The 20,176-nt window shown below is 36.7% G+C and overlaps 2 protein-coding genes across 3 annotated transcripts in view; one reads left to right on the top strand and one right to left on the bottom strand.

Moving 5' to 3' along the window:
* The window catches only part of MRPL47 (mitochondrial ribosomal protein L47), a 29,543-nt gene extending 12,058 nt beyond the window's left edge, over positions 1-17,485 (top strand). Inside the window, exons 4-7 of the mRNA XM_003132547.4 lie at positions 780-876; positions 7,565-7,695; positions 8,897-8,992; positions 16,452-17,485. Coding sequence (XP_003132595.1) covers positions 780-876; positions 7,565-7,695; positions 8,897-8,992; positions 16,452-16,575 — 448 coding nt within the window. The 3' untranslated portion in view covers positions 16,576-17,485. The remainder of the gene's footprint in view (positions 1-779; positions 877-7,564; positions 7,696-8,896; positions 8,993-16,451) is intronic.
* The window catches only part of ACTL6A (actin like 6A), a 28,897-nt gene continuing 25,740 nt past the window's right edge, over positions 17,020-20,176 (bottom strand). For both annotated transcript variants that reach the window (XM_003132545.5, XM_005670008.3), the window contains exons 13-14: positions 18,915-19,001; positions 17,020-17,484 (exon numbers count right to left, since the gene is read on the bottom strand). In XM_003132545.5, the coding sequence (XP_003132593.1) occupies positions 17,404-17,484; positions 18,915-19,001 (168 nt within the window). In that variant the 3' untranslated portion in view covers positions 17,020-17,403. The remainder of the gene's footprint in view (positions 17,485-18,914; positions 19,002-20,176) is intronic.

Below are 20,176 nucleotides of genomic sequence, written 5' to 3'. Positions count from 1 at the left end.
TCATTAGCCAGAAAGAAACTCTGTATCCATTAGCTGTCACTCTCCATTTCCTCCTCCCTTCAGCCCCTAGCAGCCATTAATCTGCTTTCTGTCTCTGAATTTTCCTGTTCTGGATATTTCATATGTATGGAATCATACAACATGTGACTTTTTATGTTTGTTTACTTTCACTTAGCATGTTCTCAAGGTTCATCCATGTTGCAACATCTATCAATAGTTCTATTTTTTGCTGAAAAATATCCCATTGTATGGAAATTTTTATTTCACCAGCTGATGTATATTTGAAAAAAAAAAATAGAATGGGTTTTACCCACAGGAAAGTTAGGAATTGAATCTTGAATTATCCATGTGCCTTCAAATACCTTATTTTTCTCAGCCTTAGTTACTTCATTTAGAAAGTGGCAAAGAGAATTGTTGTGAGAATTCAATGAAATAAATGTATATAATGTCGTGGCACGTTTCCTTGCATGTAACAGGAACTGAATAAGTGTTATTTTTATCTTGATATGTAGGGACTGTGTTTTATGTTTTTTGTAACTCTTTTGGTACTTAATACAGTATGTGGCACCTGGGAAATTTATTGAACAAATGAATAGAATTAGATACAGCTCTGTTTAAAGAATTATTCTTTGTCATGCATTCTGTATGGTTGAGATTTCTAAAGGACTTGAGTACAGACCATTAATTTTGATCAAAAATCACAACTTTATTAATACAACCACAGAATAGCATTACAAGCTTTGTGTTTTTTTTTTTTTTTTTTTTTTTTTTATATATAGGTATGTTCTACTGAAAGAAAGAAACATGCTCCTAACTCTAGAACAGGAGGCTAAGCGACAGAGGTTGCCAATGCCAAGTCCAGAGCGGTTAGAAAAGGTGAGATTTGTGGGAGGCTGAGTGGGAAAAAAAGCTGAAAGGTGTAAGTGTATGGTTCCTGTAATTCTTTGCAGGTAGATCCCTTTCTTTCTATTTCTGCTTGATTTTTACAAGGTTAAAGAGTTGTGCAACTATCACTACTATCTAATTTACAGCATTTCCATCACTCCAAAAAGACACCTCATACCCATCTCGTCACTCCCATTCCTACCTACAACTCCCAGCATATGCCTGGGCATATGTTTTTATTTATCTTGGGTAGATACCTAGGAGTAAAATTGTTGTGTGGTAAATCTGTGTTTAACATTTTAGGAAGCAACCAAACCATTTTCTGAAGTACCTACACCATTTTACATTTCTAATTCTGGTTTAGCTACTTTTGCATCAAATAGGTCAAAAAAAAAAAAAAATGTTAATGCTTTTTTTTTTTTTTTTGAGGTTAAAAAAAACACGTAACTGAAAATTTATCATCGTAACCAGTTTTTAACTGTATAGTTTATTGACAAAGATTGCGTATATTTAAGGTGTACAGTGTGCTTTCATGTAAATATACATTGTGAAATGATCACCACAATCAAACTAATTAGCATTCATTACCTCACATAGGTCCCCCTTTTTCCCTTTCATCCTCCAACCCCCTCATTGTGGGGTTTCTTCTTCTTTTCTTTTTTTGTCTTTTTAGGGCCTCACCCACAGCATATGGAGGTTCCCAGACTAGGGGTTGACTTGGAGCTCTAGCCACTGGCCTATGCCACAGCCATAGCCATAGCAACACCAGATCCAAGCAACATCTGTGACCTACACTGAAGCTCACAGCAACACTGGATCCTTAACCCACTGATCGATGCCAGGGATTAAACCTGCATCCTCATGGATACTAGTCAGGTTCGTTTCTGCTGAGCCATGATGGAAACCCCTTTTTCTTTTTTCACTTTCAAGTGGCTTTAAAATTTATTTAAAAAAATTTTTTAAATTGAAGAATAGTTGAATTACAATGTTGTGTTAATTTTTGCTGTACAGCAAAGTGATCAGACATATATAGAGACACTTTTTTTTTAAATTCTTCTGCATTATGATTTATCACCGGCCACTGAATATGGTTCTCTGTGCTATACAGTTTATCTTCTCTCTGCCATGTATAATAGCTTACATCGCCTCACTCCAAACTCCTACCCATCCCTTCACTAACCTTCTCCCACTTGGCAACCAAAAGTTTCTTCTTGTCCATGAGTCTTTTTCTGTTTTGTAGATAGGTTCATTTGTGTCATATTTTAGATTCTACTTATCATGTAAGCGATATCATATGGTATCTGTCTTTCTCTTTCTGACTGACTTTGCTTAGTATGAGTCTCTCATTACATCTATGTTGCTGAGAATGGTATTATTTTGTTCTTTTTTATGGCTGAGTTGTATTCCATTGTATATATGTACCACATCTTTATCCATTCATCTATTGATGGACATTTAGGTTGTTTCCATGTCTTGGCTATTGTGAATAGTTCTGCTATGAACATAGGGGTGCATATATCGTTTTGAGTTACAGTTTTTTCTGGATATATGCTCAGGAGTGGGATTTATGGATCATTTGGTAGTTGTATATTTAGTTTTCTGAGGAACCTCCATACTGTTTTCCATAGTGGCTATACCAATTTACATTCCCACCAGAAGTGTACAAGGGTTCCCTTTTCCTCACACCCTCTCCAGCATTTATTATTTGTAGCCTTTATGATGGCCATTCTGACCAGTTTGAGGTGGTACCTCATTGTGGTTTTGATTTGCATTTCTCCAATAATTAGTGATGTTGAACATCTTTTCATGTGGCTGTTGGCCATCTGTATGTCTTCTTTGTAGAAATATCTATTTAGGTCTTCTGCTCATTTTCCAGTTGGGTTTTTTTGTTGTTATTGAGTTGTAGAGCTGTTTATATATTTTGAAAATTAAGCCGTTGTTGGTTGCATCATTTGCAAATATTTTCTCCCATTTTATGTCCTTTCATTTTGTTGATGGTTTCCTTTGCTATTCAAAAGCTTTTATATTTGATTAGGTCCCATTTGTTTAATTTTGCTTTTATTTCCTTTGTCTTGAGAGACCTATCTAAGAAAATATTGCTATGACTTATGTCTGAGAATATTTTGCCTGTGTTCTCTTCTAAAAGTTTTATGATGTCATGTATTATATTTAGGTCTTTAAACCATTTTGAGTTTATTTTTGTATGTGATTTAAGAGAGTTTTCTAATTTAATTGATTTACATGTAACTGTCCAGCTTTCCCATGCCACTTGCTGAAGAGACCATCTTTTCACCACTGTATATTCTTGCTTCCTTTGCTGTAGATTAATTGGCCATAGGTGTGTGGGTTTATTTCTGGGCTTAGTATTCCGTGCCATTGATCTGTCTGTTTTTGTGCCTATACCAGGCTGTTTTGATTATTGTAGCTCTGTAGTATAGTCTAAAGTCTGGAAGGGTTAGGCCTCCAGCTTGTTCTTTTTTTCCAATTGCTTTGGTGATTCTGGGTCTTGTGTTTTCATATAAATTTTAGGATTATTTATTCTAGTTCTGTGAAAAATGTATTTTGATAGGGATTGCATTAAATCTGTAGGTTGCATTAAATCTTTAGATTGCTTTGAGTAGTATGGCCATCTTAACAGTATTAAGTTTTCCAATCCAAAAGCATAAGATATCGCCATTCCTTTGAATCATCTTCAATTTCCTTTATCAGTGTTTTATAGTTTTCACATATAAGTCTTTCAGCTTGGTTAAGTTTTATTCCTAGGTTCGAAGTTTTTTGTTTGTTTGTTTTTGTTTTTTTGTCTTTTGTCTTTTTAGGGCCATACCCGTTACATATGGAGGTTCCCAGGCTAGGGGTCTAATCGGAGCTGTTGCTGCCAGCCCACTCCAGAGCCACAGCAACACCAGATCTAACCTGTGTCTACAACCTATACCATGGCTCACGGTAGTGCTGGATCCTTAATCCACTGAGCAAGGCCATGGACTGAACCTGCAACCTCGTGGTTCCTGGTTGGATTTGTTTCTGCTGCACCATGATGGGAACTCCAAGGTTTGAGGATTTTTTCACAAAATTTTAAACAGGATTTTTTTTTTCTTACTTTCTGATATTTCTTTGTTAATGTAAAGAAATGCAACAGCTTCGGTATATTAATCTTATATCCTGCTACCTTGCTGAATTCATGTATTCTAATAGTTTTTTGTGTGGAGACTTGAGGGTTCTGTATATAGAATATCATGTCATCTGCAAATACTGATAGTTTTTTCCTTCCTCTTTGGATATCTTTCATTTCTTTTTCTTGCCTGATTGCTGACACCTTAACTTCCAATACTATGTTGAATAGAAATGGTGAGAGTGGGCCTCCTTGTCCTGAATTCTTTCAGCTTTTTACCATTGAGTATTACTTGGCTGTGGGTTTGTTGTAAATGGCTTTAATTATGTTGAGATAGGTTCCCTCTTTACCCACTTTGGTGAGAGTTTTTAACATGAATAGATGCTAATTTTGTCAAATGCTTTTTCTGCATCTATTGATATGCTTGTGTGGTTTCTGTCTTTGCTTTTGTAAATGGTGATGTATCACATTGATTGATTTGTGTGTGTTGAACCATCCTTATGATCCTGGAATAAATCCAACTTGGCCATAGTGTATGATCCTTTTTATATAGTTGAATTCAGTTTGATAGTATTTTATTGAGGATTTTTGCATTTATATTCATCAAAAATATTGACCTGTCATTTTCTTTTTTTTGTAATGTCATTGTCTGATTTTGGTATCCAGATGATGGCAGCTTTATAGAATGAGTTTGGATAGTATGAGAAGGATTGGTGTAAGTACGTAAATTCTTTGTATGTTTGGTGGGATTCTACAGTGGAACAGTCCAGGCCCAGACTCTTATTTACAGGGAGTTTTTAAATTACATAATGTCTCACTTCTAAGGATAAGTCTGTTCAAATAATACATTTCTTCTTGACTCAATTTTGGTAGGCTATATGTTTCTAGAAACTTGTCCATTTCTTCTTTGTTTTCCAGTTTTTTGGCATATAGCTATTCATTGTATTCTCATGATTTTTTTAAAAAATTGCTGTGGTTTTTGTTGTTACTTCAATTTCATTTCTTACTCTGTTTATTTTTCTAACTTTTTTTCTTTTAGGTGATAGTTTAGGTTTATTTAAGATTTTTGTTTGTTTCATGAGGAAGGCCTGTATTGCTTATGAACTTCCCTCTTAGAAATGCTTTTGTTATATCGCGTAGGTTTCTAAGGTTGGTTTTCATTGTCATTTGTCTCAAGGTATTTTCTGGTTTCTTGGATTTTATTGTTGACCCATTGGGGTTTTTTTTTGGTAGTATATTGTTTAGTTTCCATGTGTTTGTTCTTTTCCTGTTGTTCTCTCTGTGATTAATTTCTAGTTTCATACCATTGTGGTCAAAAAAGATGTGTGAAATATTTTGGTGCTCCTATATTGAATGCATGTATGTTAATGAGTATAATATCCTTTTCTTGTATTGATCCCTTTAACATTATATAATGTCCTTCTTTTTCTTTATGGCTTTTGTTTTAAAGTCTATTTTGTCCGATAGAAGTATTGCTACCCCCACTTTCTTGTTTCCATTTGCGTGAGATATCTTTTCCATCTGTTCATTTTCAGTCTGTGTGTGTCTTTCACCCTGAAGTGAATCTCTTGTGGGCAGCATACTATAGGTTTTTGTTTTGTTTTTCTTTATCCAATCTGCTACTCTTTCTCTTTTGATTGGAGCATTTAGTCAGTTGACCTCCCCTCCCCTTCCCTTCTCTTCCCTCTTGATTTATGCATTCCAGTTTTATTCAGTAAATTATAATCCTTTAATATCATCCCAGATTTGCCCAGTATGGGTTCCTTCAAGCTGGCCCCTGTATCCTAATCATTCTTTGCTGGTTTTATCTTGTTCTGGTTTTATCCTGTACTTTCCCTCCCCAACCCTGAAATCAGACATTTTACAGAGGAACTCTCGTTCCTTTGAATGGAGCGTGGTATATTTAGAATTTAGAGACTCCAAGTGGATTAGCTGTTTATAAATAGCACATTGTTTATTTGATGAAAAAGCTTTTGCTTGAATGGTGCTATTCTAAGACTTTTAAACTTCAATAATAGATTATTCTCTCTCCCTGCTTTAAAAAATATATTTTAGAGGTGAACTTTAGCCCAAGAGATCATATGTACTATACTTTCTGAATTAGAATCCAAAATAAGAGTCTTCTCCAGATAAACTGACCATAATTTTTTTAACTTCAAATATGTGTAGGTTTCTCAGTGTGTTGTGACATACTACTAACAAAAATTTATCAAGAAAAAATGTTAAAAGAATTATTCTGAATTTAAGATATAAACAGAAGCTTTGGAACTCTATAAAGACACTTTTGGCTCTATCTTTGTAAGATAACATTAGATTTTAGTTTAAAAGCCTCAGCCCAGAGCAAACTAATGTAGTCAGTCAACAGCCAGGTTTACTGATTCCTAAGGGTCAGAGAGCTTTGGATTGGGCCCTGAACAATGTGGTCCCTTCACTCTTCTAAGTTTGTCTTCAAAAAAGAATTTGTCATTCTTACCCATCTTTTATTTCTCATGGATTTTGTAGAAATTCATAGAGTTGAGAGGAAATAAGTTGGATTTAGCTACTTACTCAGTGTGGCCTTGAGTTCAAGTAGTGGGTAGAAATGCTGAGTGTGAGCTGCATATTCAGGTTATGAAATAGTTAGAAGTGTGTGGCTTTCACCTTTCAGGTTCCACAGCTACCTGGAGGATATCTTTATAGTCAAATCTATATTCCCCACCCCCACCTTAAGGGTTCTTATAAGGAAAAGTATGTATATGCAGGACTTCCTGTCTGTTATGTTGCTTAGGATGATAGGCAGAATCACAAAAAAAACCTGTTAGTATTTAGAACTACGAAAATATTTAGCTCATTTGTCATCAAATCCCCAATGTATGAATATTTATTTATGAATAAATACATTGTTCAGCCAGTATATTATTATGTACATTGTAAAACAGAACAGAAATGTTCAAAAAAGGAGATAAAAAGAAATAGAAGTTCTAATGTTCTTCATGTATCTTGACGGACCTTTGGGGATTAGTATCAGGATAGATTGATATTCCATTCCCTATAATAGCAACAGCTGCCAAGCAGGTCAAAATATCAGCATCTGAGTGTTAGGGACACACTGATTTATTAAGGCTAAAATACGGATTTTAATATTAAAAAGTAGCAGATTGTCACCACTTTTTTTTTCTTATGGCTAAACACACAGCATAAGGAAGTTCCTGGGCCAGAGATTGAATCTGAGCTTCAGATGCACCACACAGGAACTCCTGCTATCACTTCTTAATAGCTCACTGAGTTTTGAAATTGGGTCTCCAGAAGGAATTTATGTAAGCGTATCATACTCCAAACAAAAGTAATAAATGGAAATTTTAGCTAAATAGATTTTCATGTAAACTAAACTTTAGAAAAGTTACAAAAAATATTATAGAAACCTATGTATGTGCATAGCCACACCAAAAAGACTTTTAGGAAATATTTGACAGAATGGTTCTTTGACAGAAATATTTATCATAGGTTTTCTGTAACATAGTCATTATATGTTCTCTTTCTTTGGAATTCTGTCATAGGTGATTGTTGAAATTATGTCTATTTTCTTCTCAGGTAGTAGATTCCATGGATGCGTTAGATAAAGTTGTCCAAGAAAGGGAAGATGCCCTTAGACTTCTTCAGACTGGTCAAGAAAAAGCTAGACCTGGTGCTTGGAGAAGAGATATCTTTGGAAGAATCATCTGGTAGGTGGCTCTTCTAAGATGAGAATGGAAGTCCCATGCCTCATTGCCCTGTTCAGTATCTTTTAAGAATATGAGATGTGTCTAATATAAACAGAGGTCCCCAAAACTCCAGGATATGAATGAAGATTGCTTTATCTGGTAGCCCAGACATCTCATTCCTGTGATTCAATTATTTATAGGTTCTTTATAACAGTGGTTCTTAATCTTATGTGGATCATATGACCTTTTGAGAATTGGATGAGAGTTATAGATCTGTTTGCCAGAGAAATGTACATGTGTACATGTAATTTCTGAGGGCTATAAACCCACAAAGCTAATTTTAGGACATGCCTATCTTTGCCCATTTAATAGTTCCACCTGGAACTATTAAAAAAAAGAAGTTCTTGAAGATGAAGGCCACAAAACCAGTCTCAGCTTGCTTCCATTGCCATTAAAATAAGCCCTAGTCCAAATTTTGAAACAATTTCACTGTATTTTTCCACTTTTTGTGACATCGTGGCCTCCATGTCCAGTTCCAAAGTCCTGTCAGGTGTTGGGAAAGGATCTGATAATAAACATACTCAATTACATATTCTGAGGTATCAGTAACTGAGAGGGTCCAATCTCTTCCAGGGGCATTTGGGTTAAGCTGCCAAAAGGAAGCATCGTTAGTAGAATTTTAAACACTGGTCAGCAAGATCAAGAAGGCATTTTGAATGGTTGGAGAACTTCCCTATGCTCTTGAAATTATACCACATAATGGTGCTTACCCATTTGATAGATTTTTTTCATGGAGTTTGTGGTAATGGGGCTGCTTGGAGCCAAATTTAGGGGAGTGGCTATAACCGTGTAATCCAGTACAGAGAAGAGAGGAATTGCCAAAACATCTGCCTAAAAACTTTGATGTGTTTTATTTTCTACTAAAATTTATTAGGATTAATCCAGTTGAGGTCAGTCTCTGTCAGTTTTAGAATCTATTAGAGTGCTATTCTCATTAAAATATATATTAAATGTTTTCCTTTTTAAATTTAATTGTATTGGAGTATAGTTGACTTAAAATGTTGTATTAGTTTCATCTGTAGAGCAAAGTGAATCAATCTAAATATATCCATTCTTTTTTCCCATATAGGTTATTACAAACTATTGAGTAGATTTTCCAAAATAGAGGATCTACTGTATTAAATGTTTTCTGCAATGTGATACCTTTTTGTTTTCTTGGCAGGCACAAGTTCAAGCAGTGGCCTATACCTTGGTACCTAAATAAAAAATACAATAGAAAACGATTCTTTGCAATGCCCTACGTGGAACGTTTTGTCCGGTGAGCATAAGTGCCCCTAGTAATAAAACATCTTTGCATAAGATGACGTATATTAAAATAGCTTTGCATAACTATTACATGTTCACTGTGGAAAAACTAAAAAACTCAGGTTAAAAAAGAAATTAAAGTCTTGTGTAATCTCACCATCCAGAAACAGTTACTGTTAGCATTTTAGTGTATATCCTTTCAAAACTTTTCTTGCCTCTCTGTTCATTAATCTATATGTAGGTAGATGGCCAGATTTTTCTGTGATGTTGAAAGAAAGGCCCGGACTCTTCAGCTGCATAGAACGTGAGCTTGAACTTGTATAATTGTAGGGCTGATGAAATGAAAAGGGGGTAAGGTGAGGAGAGGAGCCTGTTGCATAATATCTGAATTCATGTTATCCTGTGGAATGGTGATTTCCAGATATTTTCTGTGGCAACTTTTTTTTTCCTGCACTATTTATTAATAAATAGAACACAGGGCTTCTATTATAGTAGAGAAGTGGTCACATGAGCCCCCAAGCTAATAATTACAAGAACAAAAAACGTTTTTTAGAAACAGCTATTTTAAAAGCACTGAATTCACATCCAAAGGCAGACAGAAGAGCCCAACGAGAATTTAGTCCCCCAAACTACAACTGAAATGGAAAAAAAAAAAAAATTGCTATTTTGTAGTTACTGGGGCAGGAGTGATGCTCAATTCCCAAGACTGGCTACAGAAACAAGGTGAGGGAACTGCCTGGTTCCTGGCTAAAGATGCTGCAGATCAGAATTCAAGGCAGGAAAGCATGCTGGAAATTTAAAGGGGACATCCCGGCAGCAGAAGAACCACAGCTTTTAACAACTGCCTTAGATAGTATGACCACCTTTCAGCAAGAGTTCTTTAAAACTGATTTCCTCCTGTAAAAGCTTATTTCCATATCAAAAAACCAAAACCTTTTTCTTTTTAGGGCAGCACTCATAGCATATGGAAGTTCCCAACGCTAGGGGCTGAATCAGAGCTACAGCTGCTGACCTATGCCACAGCCAGCAACGCCGATCTGAGCCTTGTCTGTGACCTACATACACCACAGCTCACGGCAATGCCTGATCTTTAATCCACTGAGTGAGATCAGGGATCATACCTGAATCCACATCTTGATCCATTCATCTATCATGTTTCCATGTCTTGGCTATTGTGAATAGTGTTGCAAGGTGCATGTACGTAGGGGTACATTTATCTGTTTCAGTGAAAGTGTTGTCTGGGTATATGCCCAGGAGTGGGATTGCTGGGTCATATGGTAGTTCTATATTTAGTTTTCTGAGTTACCTCCATACTGTTTTCCATAGTGGGTTGTACCAGTTTACATTCCCACAGCAGTGTAGGAGAGTTCCCTTTTCTCCACACCCTCTCCAGCATTTATTTGTAGACTTACTAATGATGGCCATTCTGACCGGTGTGAGGTGGTACTTCATTGTAATTTTGATTTGCATTTCTCTAATCATCAGTGATGTTGAGCACTTTCTCATGTGCTTATTGGCCATCTGTGTATCTTCCTTGGAGAAATGTCTATTCAGGTCTTCTGACCCATTTTTCAACTGGGTTTTTTTGTTTGCTTGTTTGTTTGTTGCTGTGGAGTTGTATGAGTTGTTTGTATATTTTAGAGATTAAGCCCTTGTTAGTTGCATCATTTGAAATTATTTTCTCCCATTCCATGGGTTGTCTTTTTGTTATTTTTATGGTTTCCTTTGCTGTGCAAAAGCTAGTCAGTTTGATTAGGTCCCATTGGTTTGATTTTGTTTTTATTTCTATTGCTTTGGGAGACTGACTTAAGAAAACATTTGCATGGTTGAGGTCAGAGAATGTTGTGCCTCTCTTCTCTTCCAGGAGTTTTATGGTATCTTGTCTTAAGTCTTTAAGCCATTTTTTTTTAATTTTATAATTTTTATTTTTTCCATTATAGCTGGTTTACAGTGTTCTGTCAATTTCCTACTGTACAGGGTGACCTAGTTACATATACATGTATACATTCTTTTTTCTCACATTATCATGCTCCATCATAAGTGATTAGATATAGTTGCCAGTGGCACACAGCAGGATCTCATTGCTTATCCACTCCAAAGGCAGTAGTTCGCATCTGTTAACCCCAAATTCCCAATCCATCCCACTCCCTCCACCTCCCACCTGGCAATCACAAGTCTGTTCTCCAAGTCCATGATTTTCTTTTCTGTGGAAAGGTTCATTCGTGCCATATTTTAGATTCCAGATATAATTGAAATCATATGGTATTTGTCTTTCTCTTTCTGACTTACGTTACTCAGTATGAGAGTCTCTAGTTCCATCCATGTTGTTGCAAATGGCATTATTTTGTGTTTTTTTATGGCTCAGTAGTATTCCATTGTGTATATATATCACATCTTCCTAATCCAATCATCTGTCAATGGACATTTAGGTTGTTTCCATGTCTTGGCTCTTGTGAATAGTGCTGCAGTGAACATGCAAGTGCGTGTCTTTTTCAAGGAAAGTTTTGTCTGGATATATGCCCAAGAGTAGGATTGCTGGGTCATGTGGTAGTTCTATATTTAGTTTTCTAAGGTACCTCAATACTGTTTTCCATAGTGGTTGTACCAGCTTACATTCCCACCACCAGTGCAGGAGGGTTCCCTTTACTCTACACCCTCTCCAGCATTTGTTATCTGTGGACTTAGGGTTGATGGCCATTCTGACATGTGTGAGGTGGTACCTTATAGTAGTTTTGATTTGCATTTCTCTAATAATCAGTAATGTTGAGCATATTTACATGTTCTTGTTGGCCATCTGTATATCTTCTTTAGAGACCTGTCTATTCAGGTCTTTTGCCCATTTTTCCACTGGGTTGTTGGCTTCTTTGCTGTTGAGTTGTATAAGTTGTTTGTATATTTTAGAGGTTAAGCCCTTGTTAGCTGCATCATTTGAAACTATTTTCTCCCATTCTGTAAGTTGTCTTTTTGTTATTTTATGGTTTCCTTTGCTGTGCAAAAACTTGTCAATTTGATTAGGTCCCATTGGTTTATTTTTGCTTCTATTTCTGTTGCTTTGGGAGACTGACCTAAGAAAACATTTGTATGGTTAATGTCAGAAAATGTTTTGCCTAAGTTCTCTTCCAGGAGTTTTATGGTATCTTGTCTTACATTTAAGTCTTTAAGCCATTTTGAGTTTATTTTTGTGCATGGCGTGAGGGTGCATTCCCATTTCATTAATTGACATACTGTTGTCCAGTTTTCCCCAGCACCACTTGCTGAAAAGACTATATTTTTCACATTTTATGTTCTTGCCTCCTTTGTCGAAGATTAATTGACCATAGGTATCTGGGTTTATTTCTGGGTTCTCTGTTCTGTTCCGTTGACCTGTTTTTGTACCATTACCACACTCTCTTGATTACTGTAGCTTTGTAATATTGTCTGAGGTCTGGGAGAGTTATGCCTCCTGCTTGGTTTTAGTTCCTCAGGATTGCTCTGGCAATTTTGGGTCTTTTATGGTTCCATATAAATTTTTGGGTGGGTTGTTGTAGTTCTGTGAAAAGTGTAATGGGTAATTTGATAGGGATCACATTGAATCAATCTGTAGATTACTTTGGGTAGTATGGCCATTTTAACGATATTAATTCTTCCAGTCCAGGAGCATGGAATATCTTTCCATTTCTTTGAATTCTCTTAAATTTCCTTGATTAATGTTTTATAGTTCTCAGTATGTAAGTCTTCCACCTCTTTGGTCAGGTTTATTCCTAAGTATTTAATTTTTAGGGGTGTGATTTTATTTTATTTTTGTCTTTTTGCCTTCTCTAGGGCCACTCCCACATTTGGAGGTTCCCAGGCTAGGGGTCTAATCGGAGCTGTAGCTGCCGGCCACAGCCACAGCCTCAGCAATGCCAGATCCAAGCTGCGTCTGCGACCTACACCACAGCTCACGGCAATGCCAAATCCTTAACCCACTAAGCAAAGCCAGGGATTAAACCCACAACCTCATGCATGGTTCCTAGTCGGATTCGTTAACCACTGAGCCACGACGGGAACTCCAGGGGTGTGATTTTATTTTTATTTATTTATTTTTTTTGTCTTTTTGTTGTTGTTGTTGTTGTTGCTATTTCTTGGGCCGCTCCCGCGGCATATGGAGGTTCCCAGGCTAGGGACCTCCTAATCGGAGCTGTAGCCACCGGCCTACGCCAGAGCCACAGCAACGCGGGATCCGAGCCGCGTCTGCAACCTACACCACAGCTCACGGCAACGCCGGATCGTTAACCCAGTGAGCAAGGGCAGGGACCGAACCCGCAACCTCATGGTTGCTAGTCGGATTCGTTAACCACTGCGCCACGACGGGAACTCCCAGGGGTGTGATTTTAAAAGGTATTATATTTTTGTATTCCTTTTCTAATATTTCATTGTCAGTATACAAAGATGCAACCGATTTTTGAATATTAATCTTTTTTTTTTTGTCTTTTTGCCATTTTTTTCTTGGGCCGCTCCCATGGCATATGGAGGTTCCCAGGCTAGGGTCTAATCCGAGCTGTAGCTGCCAGCCTACGCCAGAGCCACAGCAGCTCGGGATCCAAGCGCATCTTTGACTTACATCACAGCCCACGGCAACACCAGATCCTTAACCCACTGAGCAAGGCCAGTGATCGAACCCACAAGCTCATGGTTCCTAGTTGGATTTGTTAGCCACTGAGCCACCACTGGAGCTCCTGCATATTAATCTTATATCCTGCTACTTTGCTGAATTCGTTGATCAGTTGGAGTAGTTTTTGTGTGGAGTCCTTAGTGTTTCTTATATATAGTATCATGTCATCTACATAGAGTAACAGTTTTAAACCTCTTCTATTCCAATTTGGATACCTGTTATTTTTTTGTTTGTCTGCTGTGGCTAGGACTTCCAATTCTATGTTGAATAAAGTGGTGAGAGTAGGTATCTTTGTCTTGTTATAGATTTTAGCGGGAAGGCTTTCAGGTTCTCTCTGTTATTATATTGGCTCTGGGTTTGGGAACTAACTTTAAATGGCCTGTTGGAACTTTCAGCCCCATCCCCTGATTTTTGGGGAGAGGAAAGGAACTGGAGTTTGGGTCAGTTGCCAGTGACCAATGATTCAATCAGTTGTGTCTTTGTAACAAAGCCGCCATAAAACTCTAAGAAGGTGTTTGGCAAGTTCATGAACATATGGCAGTTTGGGGAGATTGATGGGTCTGAGAGAGCATGGAAGCTTCTTATCCTTTCCCCATACCTTTCCCTCTTTCCTCTGGTTGTTCCTGAGTTATATTCTTTTATAATAAACTGGTCATCTAATGAGTAAACAGGTTTCCTTAGTTTTGTATGCTGCTCTAGCAAATTAAACCCAAGGGGTCATGGGAACCTCTGATTTATACCGAGCCGTTCAGAAGTACAGTTAATAACCTGGACATCTGAAGTCCAAGGAGAGGTTGTGGGAATGTCCAGTCAGTAGCAGGTCAGTCAAAAACACAGGTGACAAGCTCTCGTGCAACAGACGATGTGAAAAATTTAGTTGAATTTTTGGACACCTTTTTGGTGTCTTAATTGCTTGATGGTCATGTAGGAACACCCCCACCCCCAGTGGAATTGGGTCTAGAACCCCTTTCTCTATAGTATATCCATTCTAAGTGGGCACCAGAATGTTCGTCTTTTTCATCATTAGTGCTGTATATTGTCAGTCCTTGATTTAATTATTCCTGCAAAATGTCTCCAGGATCTGTCCTTCCTACTCCCATTGTTTCTGCCGAGTGCAATCCCTCTTCACCAAATTGAACTATTGAACATCTTCCTCATGCCACTCATTCAAATGCTGCTTCCTGGCTAATTTTCCTCAAACTTTTTAATCATATCAGTATTGTTCAAAAACAGTAGCCATCTACAACTGGAAGGACAAAATCCAAACTCCTTCCCACCCAGTGTTATCACAGTTTCGACTTAGCTACTTCATCAAAGTCAGACCTGTTTCCCAAACCTAATTTGATCATTTTCCCTTTTTGCTACTCCTGTACCTACGGCTTTGAACTTTTTCTAAATTCACATTTTATTTATTTATTTTGTCTTTTCTAGGGGCCACTCCCACAGCATATGGAGTTCCCCAGGCTAGGAGTCGAATCTGAGCTGTAGCCACTGGCCTACACCAGAGCCTCAGCAACACCAGATCCAGCTGCGTCTGCGACCTACACCACAGCTCACGGCAACACCGGATCCTTAACCCACTGAGCAAAGCCAGTGACCAAACCCGCAACCTCACGGTTCCTAGTCGTATTCGTTAACCACTGCGCCACAACAGGAACTCCTGAATTCACGTTTTAAGGCCCAGTTCAGATGCTAAGCAATCAAAGAAATTAACTGCATTGGCTTTCCCTCCTCACTTTTTCCAAACCTAATGTGTAATTTGATCCCTTGTGCCCTAGTCATAATAGGTGAAGCTATAAATAACATGACTTTAAAGTGTGAGAATTTATGAATCCAGTGTCACTTTTAAGGCTTAAACATACTTAGTTTTTAAAACTACCCTTTTTAGCCTTACCTTCAGAGCATGCAGCATTATCTTTTGATTTTTGTTTTTTTCTGCCCCACCTGTGGGCAAATGGAAATTCCTAGGCCAGGAATAGAATTTGAGCAGGAGCTGTGACCCACACCACAGCTGTGGCAATACTGGATCCTTAACCCATTGCACCAGGCCAGGAATCCAACCACAGAGACAAGCTAGATCATTAACCCACTGTGCACCAGTGGGAACTCCTGACTATTCTTAAAAACAGCCAACTTTTATTCTTTCACATGGGCTTATTTTTTTATAAATGGCCAAAATTTGGTCGAAGCAAAGACTGATGAATAGAATAGGTAATCTGATTTCAACTTTGTTTAGTCTTACTTTATACTTAATTTACAAAGTAGTTTATATATTTTGTATATATACATATTTTTGTCTTTATACAAATATAACCCTTATCAGATTTTGTGACCACCACAGCACTAGCATATTGTAGTTATTCAGTACCTATCTCTTTATTGTTGCATTTTATATAAACATATGACTAATTAACAAACTATCCTGTAAAATATCAATTTAAGTACAGTAGAAGCTTTCCCAAAAGTCTCAGGTTTTATCTTAGGATGTAAAAAATCTAATGTAGTAGGTACAATTACAGTGTTTGTGAAACAAAGGAGAAAGATAGCCCAGTCTGTTACAGGCTCACAAGATCTGTTCCTTTTTTTTTTTTTTTTAAACAAGATCTGTTCTTTCTTTCAAGTCAGGAAATAGAAAAGAGAATCCATGTAGGGTTACAGATGCTTTTGATTTTGTGTTTATCATTGACTTGTTCACAGTGATTATTAAGTTTAATAATATACACAACAATACAGATACTGGCATGATTGGAGCCTTTAAGTAATTGATTTGGATACATGTTGGTAGTACTAATGTGAAAATAATTTTGTGTAAATTGCTGTTATGCTTTTATTATTCTAGAATGAGAATTGAGAAACAAGCCCGCATCAAAGCAAGGAAGAGAAGTTTGGAAAGAAAGAAAGAAAAATTCCTTCAGGAAAAGTTCCCACATCTTTCTGAAACTCAGAAGTCAAGTCATGTCTAAGCTATGTGAACTCTTAATTTACCATTTTGTTTTTGTTGGATTACAGTCTATATACAAAAGTAAACACATATTGAGTGGTTTATAAATAGTATTTTTAGTCAAATAACTATCAGCTATTTCAAGTGTTACAGTACACGTTAATTTTGGAAGCTGTCAAAATCAGGTATAAAGTTCAAATTAAATTCCCATTTTTGTAAATTCTGACATCTAAGCAGACTTTCATTAATCACTTGTGTCTTGGAGTAGGAAAGTGATATAAACTGCTGTAGCAAAGGCAATAACATATCATCTTTGGAATTCGGGTAACATTTTTTACTACTATTGTTAATAGATATGAAGAGGCTGTGGATTCTACTGTTAATAAACAGTGAGTACTTTCATTCAAAATAATGATAAACACATTTAGTACTTAAAGTAGCAAGTTACAACACAGCAGTCAAAAAATTATTTCTGGAATGGCTAGTAATTTTTATTTAATTTTGCAAGCCTAAGGTAAAAAGCATAGGCATCAATAAAAAGCAATTCTACCAATCCACTGGTAATATACTAAACAGAGTTGGAAAGCATTTTACTGAAAGCAAAATATTTAGAGAAAATAGACATTTATACAAAATTATAAAATGCTTGTAATAAGAATAAGTGCATTTCAAGGAAAGCACAAACTTATTTTAATTTATAGAGCCAGTTAAAGCCTTAAAAAATTTAAGTGGAAATTGAAATATGCAAAAATGTATAAACATTCTACAAAAGATGGTTGTTCTTTTCCTGAGTATACTAAAGCTATGAAACTTAAGGTGACACAAAGGTGTAGAGGTTTGGGAACTCTTCTCAAGGGCATTTCCTTTCTACACACTGCTTCCCTCCTTCTTCATATTCTTGTTTAGAAATCCACATCTGCTGAAAGGTACCCTGTGAAATGGAAAGATAAAAAGATAAGTTACGATATATTAAGTACCTTTTTTCCTTTTTTTTTTTTTTTTTTTCTTTTTTCTTTTTTCTTTTTTTGCCATGCCTGTGGTATGTGGAAGTTCCTGGGCCAGGGATCAAATCTGCACCACAGAAGGGACCCAAACCACTACAGTAACACCACTAGATCCTTAATCCACTGAGCCACAAGGGAACTCCTATGTGCCTTTTTATTAGAAAGACTTTTCTTTCAGTATTTTCATTTTCACAGCTTTTTATCTTTGAAGAACTCTTAAACCCCCTCCCCAAACAGTACTCAAATTATACCTTTTTCAGTTCTGCCCTACAGAACACCCAGAGACACTGTTTAGTTTTGCCTAAGGTTATAGGGAATATTAAATCTTTCTATATCTGTTACACTGTTATGAAGATTTAGAAAATGCTGGAAAAGGAAGATGGAGGGTTTAGCTGTGATGGCTTAGTTAAGGCAATAATAGGAATTGTTGGAAGGCTACGTACGTCCTAGTACAGCATTGATGAAATATACTAGCATTTGATTAATGGTAAACAATTAAAACTCAAACTAGGATAAAGTTTTGCAGATACACAGACAGTAGTCACACGCACTATACAATATAAATAGAAGCTGAAAGAAGGAAAACAACCAAAGGAGGAGGGAACCTGGACTCTGTTACTGTTTCTCCTGCTTAAGACATGTAAGCAGGAGAAATCCATTCTCTGTGATACACGTGGATTCATATATCTACCCAGTTCTGAACTAAATTCTATTAAAAAACTAGAAACAGAACATTGGCAAGAAATACATAAATGTACAGTTACAGACATTTAGTAACTTTAAAATGTTCTGCGTAATTACCTAGTGACATTTACTTTTGGCTCTCTGAGGTGAAGGGGAAATTCTCCAAACCTAGGGTTCAGGTAAGTACAAGGACTTCTTCCTGATTCAAGGTAGCACCAATCCAAGCAACATGCAAAACCAACACGACTTCAACATTTGTCTCAAGAACCAATTCCTGACTTCCTCTACCTCAGCAATAGATATAAGGAGCAATCAGAACCACAGAAGGAATGATGTAATTTTAAATGTGCTACAGATAAGTCCCAACCAGTGGCAATGGGAGTACTATTAGAAGAGGCATGGATAAGTTAACATTCCCACCTCTGTTTGAGTGAGGGGGGATATTGAAATTAAGCCGACAATACCCACCAACAAAACAATGAAGCATCCTGTGTCATATTACAACATGTAGACCTGCTATCAGGTCTGCCACTCATTTGATAGTTATAAAATGCAAAGATAAATGATGCCCTGGAATTATTTTTAGTCTTTTTATGAAATTTAGCATCTTTAGCAATACATTTAAGTTAAACAAAAATCTTAAACTACTTTGCAAAGTAGTTTATCTACCAACCAAAGAAGCTAGAATGGAGCCACCGATCCATGAGCTAAACCTCCGTTCCACTGTCGTGTTATTTGCAATCAGTTTCAACCGCATACTCTTAAAAAAAAAAAAAAGGAAAAATATTAGTATGTACAAATAAAACAGGTGACTCAAATTAGGAAATTTAATTTTGATGACTTTAGTGGCTCTGGTTCAAACTCGAATTATATATGATTATTCTGCAAAAGCTAGGCTAAGAGTAGACATAGGTTGAACTACTGTATAGAAAAATATTTTAAATTTTGATTATTATGTCTTATAATGGGTAATTTAACAATTATGTAAACCTTAGAAAACTGCATACTAGAGAGTATAGCATTCACAGTTTAATCCCACAACAGCAAATATGTACTTAATGCTTACTATAAATCAGGTATGATGCTAAGGGCTTCATGTTAATATTCATTTCCTCCAATATCAACTATAATTATTATGCCAACCTTCTGTCCTTTCTGCAGTCCTCATCAACTTTCTAACTTACTTTTTAGGTTTTCATCCTATCCTAATCCCTATATTAGTTCACCTCTCCCCATTCCTCCCTGCCCCTATCCAAATCAAGATGCAGACATCAGGTCTCAGGAAAGTTCATTGGTACTACTTTCTTCCCAATTAGTGTTTCTGTTCTGCTTGAGCACTCTCTCAATAAACATGGTTTTCCTAGCTCAGCACTATCCCTATCTCACTTTCTATATCCAGATTCCACCCCCGCCCCCAGGAAGTTGCTTCCGAGGATAGTTCTCAATTGTTGATACTTACCAGTTATTCTACACAAGAACACACAGTTTGAGTCTTTTTGACAGTGAACTAAATGTGTGTGTAGCAGGGATGGAGTAAGTGGAGCAGGTGGGAGAGGGTGCTGGGAGGAGGAGGATGAACACAACTGGGTGACAGCTATTACAATGGATTTTTTTCCCGTTATTGCATTAAACTTTAATTGCCTCCTAATATACAAGGATAGTATCTAAATGGTCTTGACAATACCTTGGATAGCCCATGTCTATATTCATTATTCTGGAACTTTCTGTGAAATTGATGATCAGCACTATAATTAAGGTATATTTCATATTAGACTATATATCTCCAAGAATGTAAGTCAATCTTGTGCCTATATCAGTACTTAAATTAACAATTATAAAAATGGCACATGTAAAACAAGAAACCAAAGGCTATCAAATACACAAATCCTATAAGTACTATTACAGCCTATGTACCCTTAATAAGTTAGTTTTTTT

The sequence above is a fragment of the Sus scrofa genome, chromosome 13, assembly GCF_000003025.6.
Source record: "Sus scrofa isolate TJ Tabasco breed Duroc chromosome 13, Sscrofa11.1, whole genome shotgun sequence".
In the NCBI taxonomy this organism is placed as follows: domain Eukaryota; kingdom Metazoa; phylum Chordata; class Mammalia; order Artiodactyla; family Suidae; genus Sus; species Sus scrofa.
This window is presented reverse-complemented; position numbering and strand designations above follow the sequence as displayed.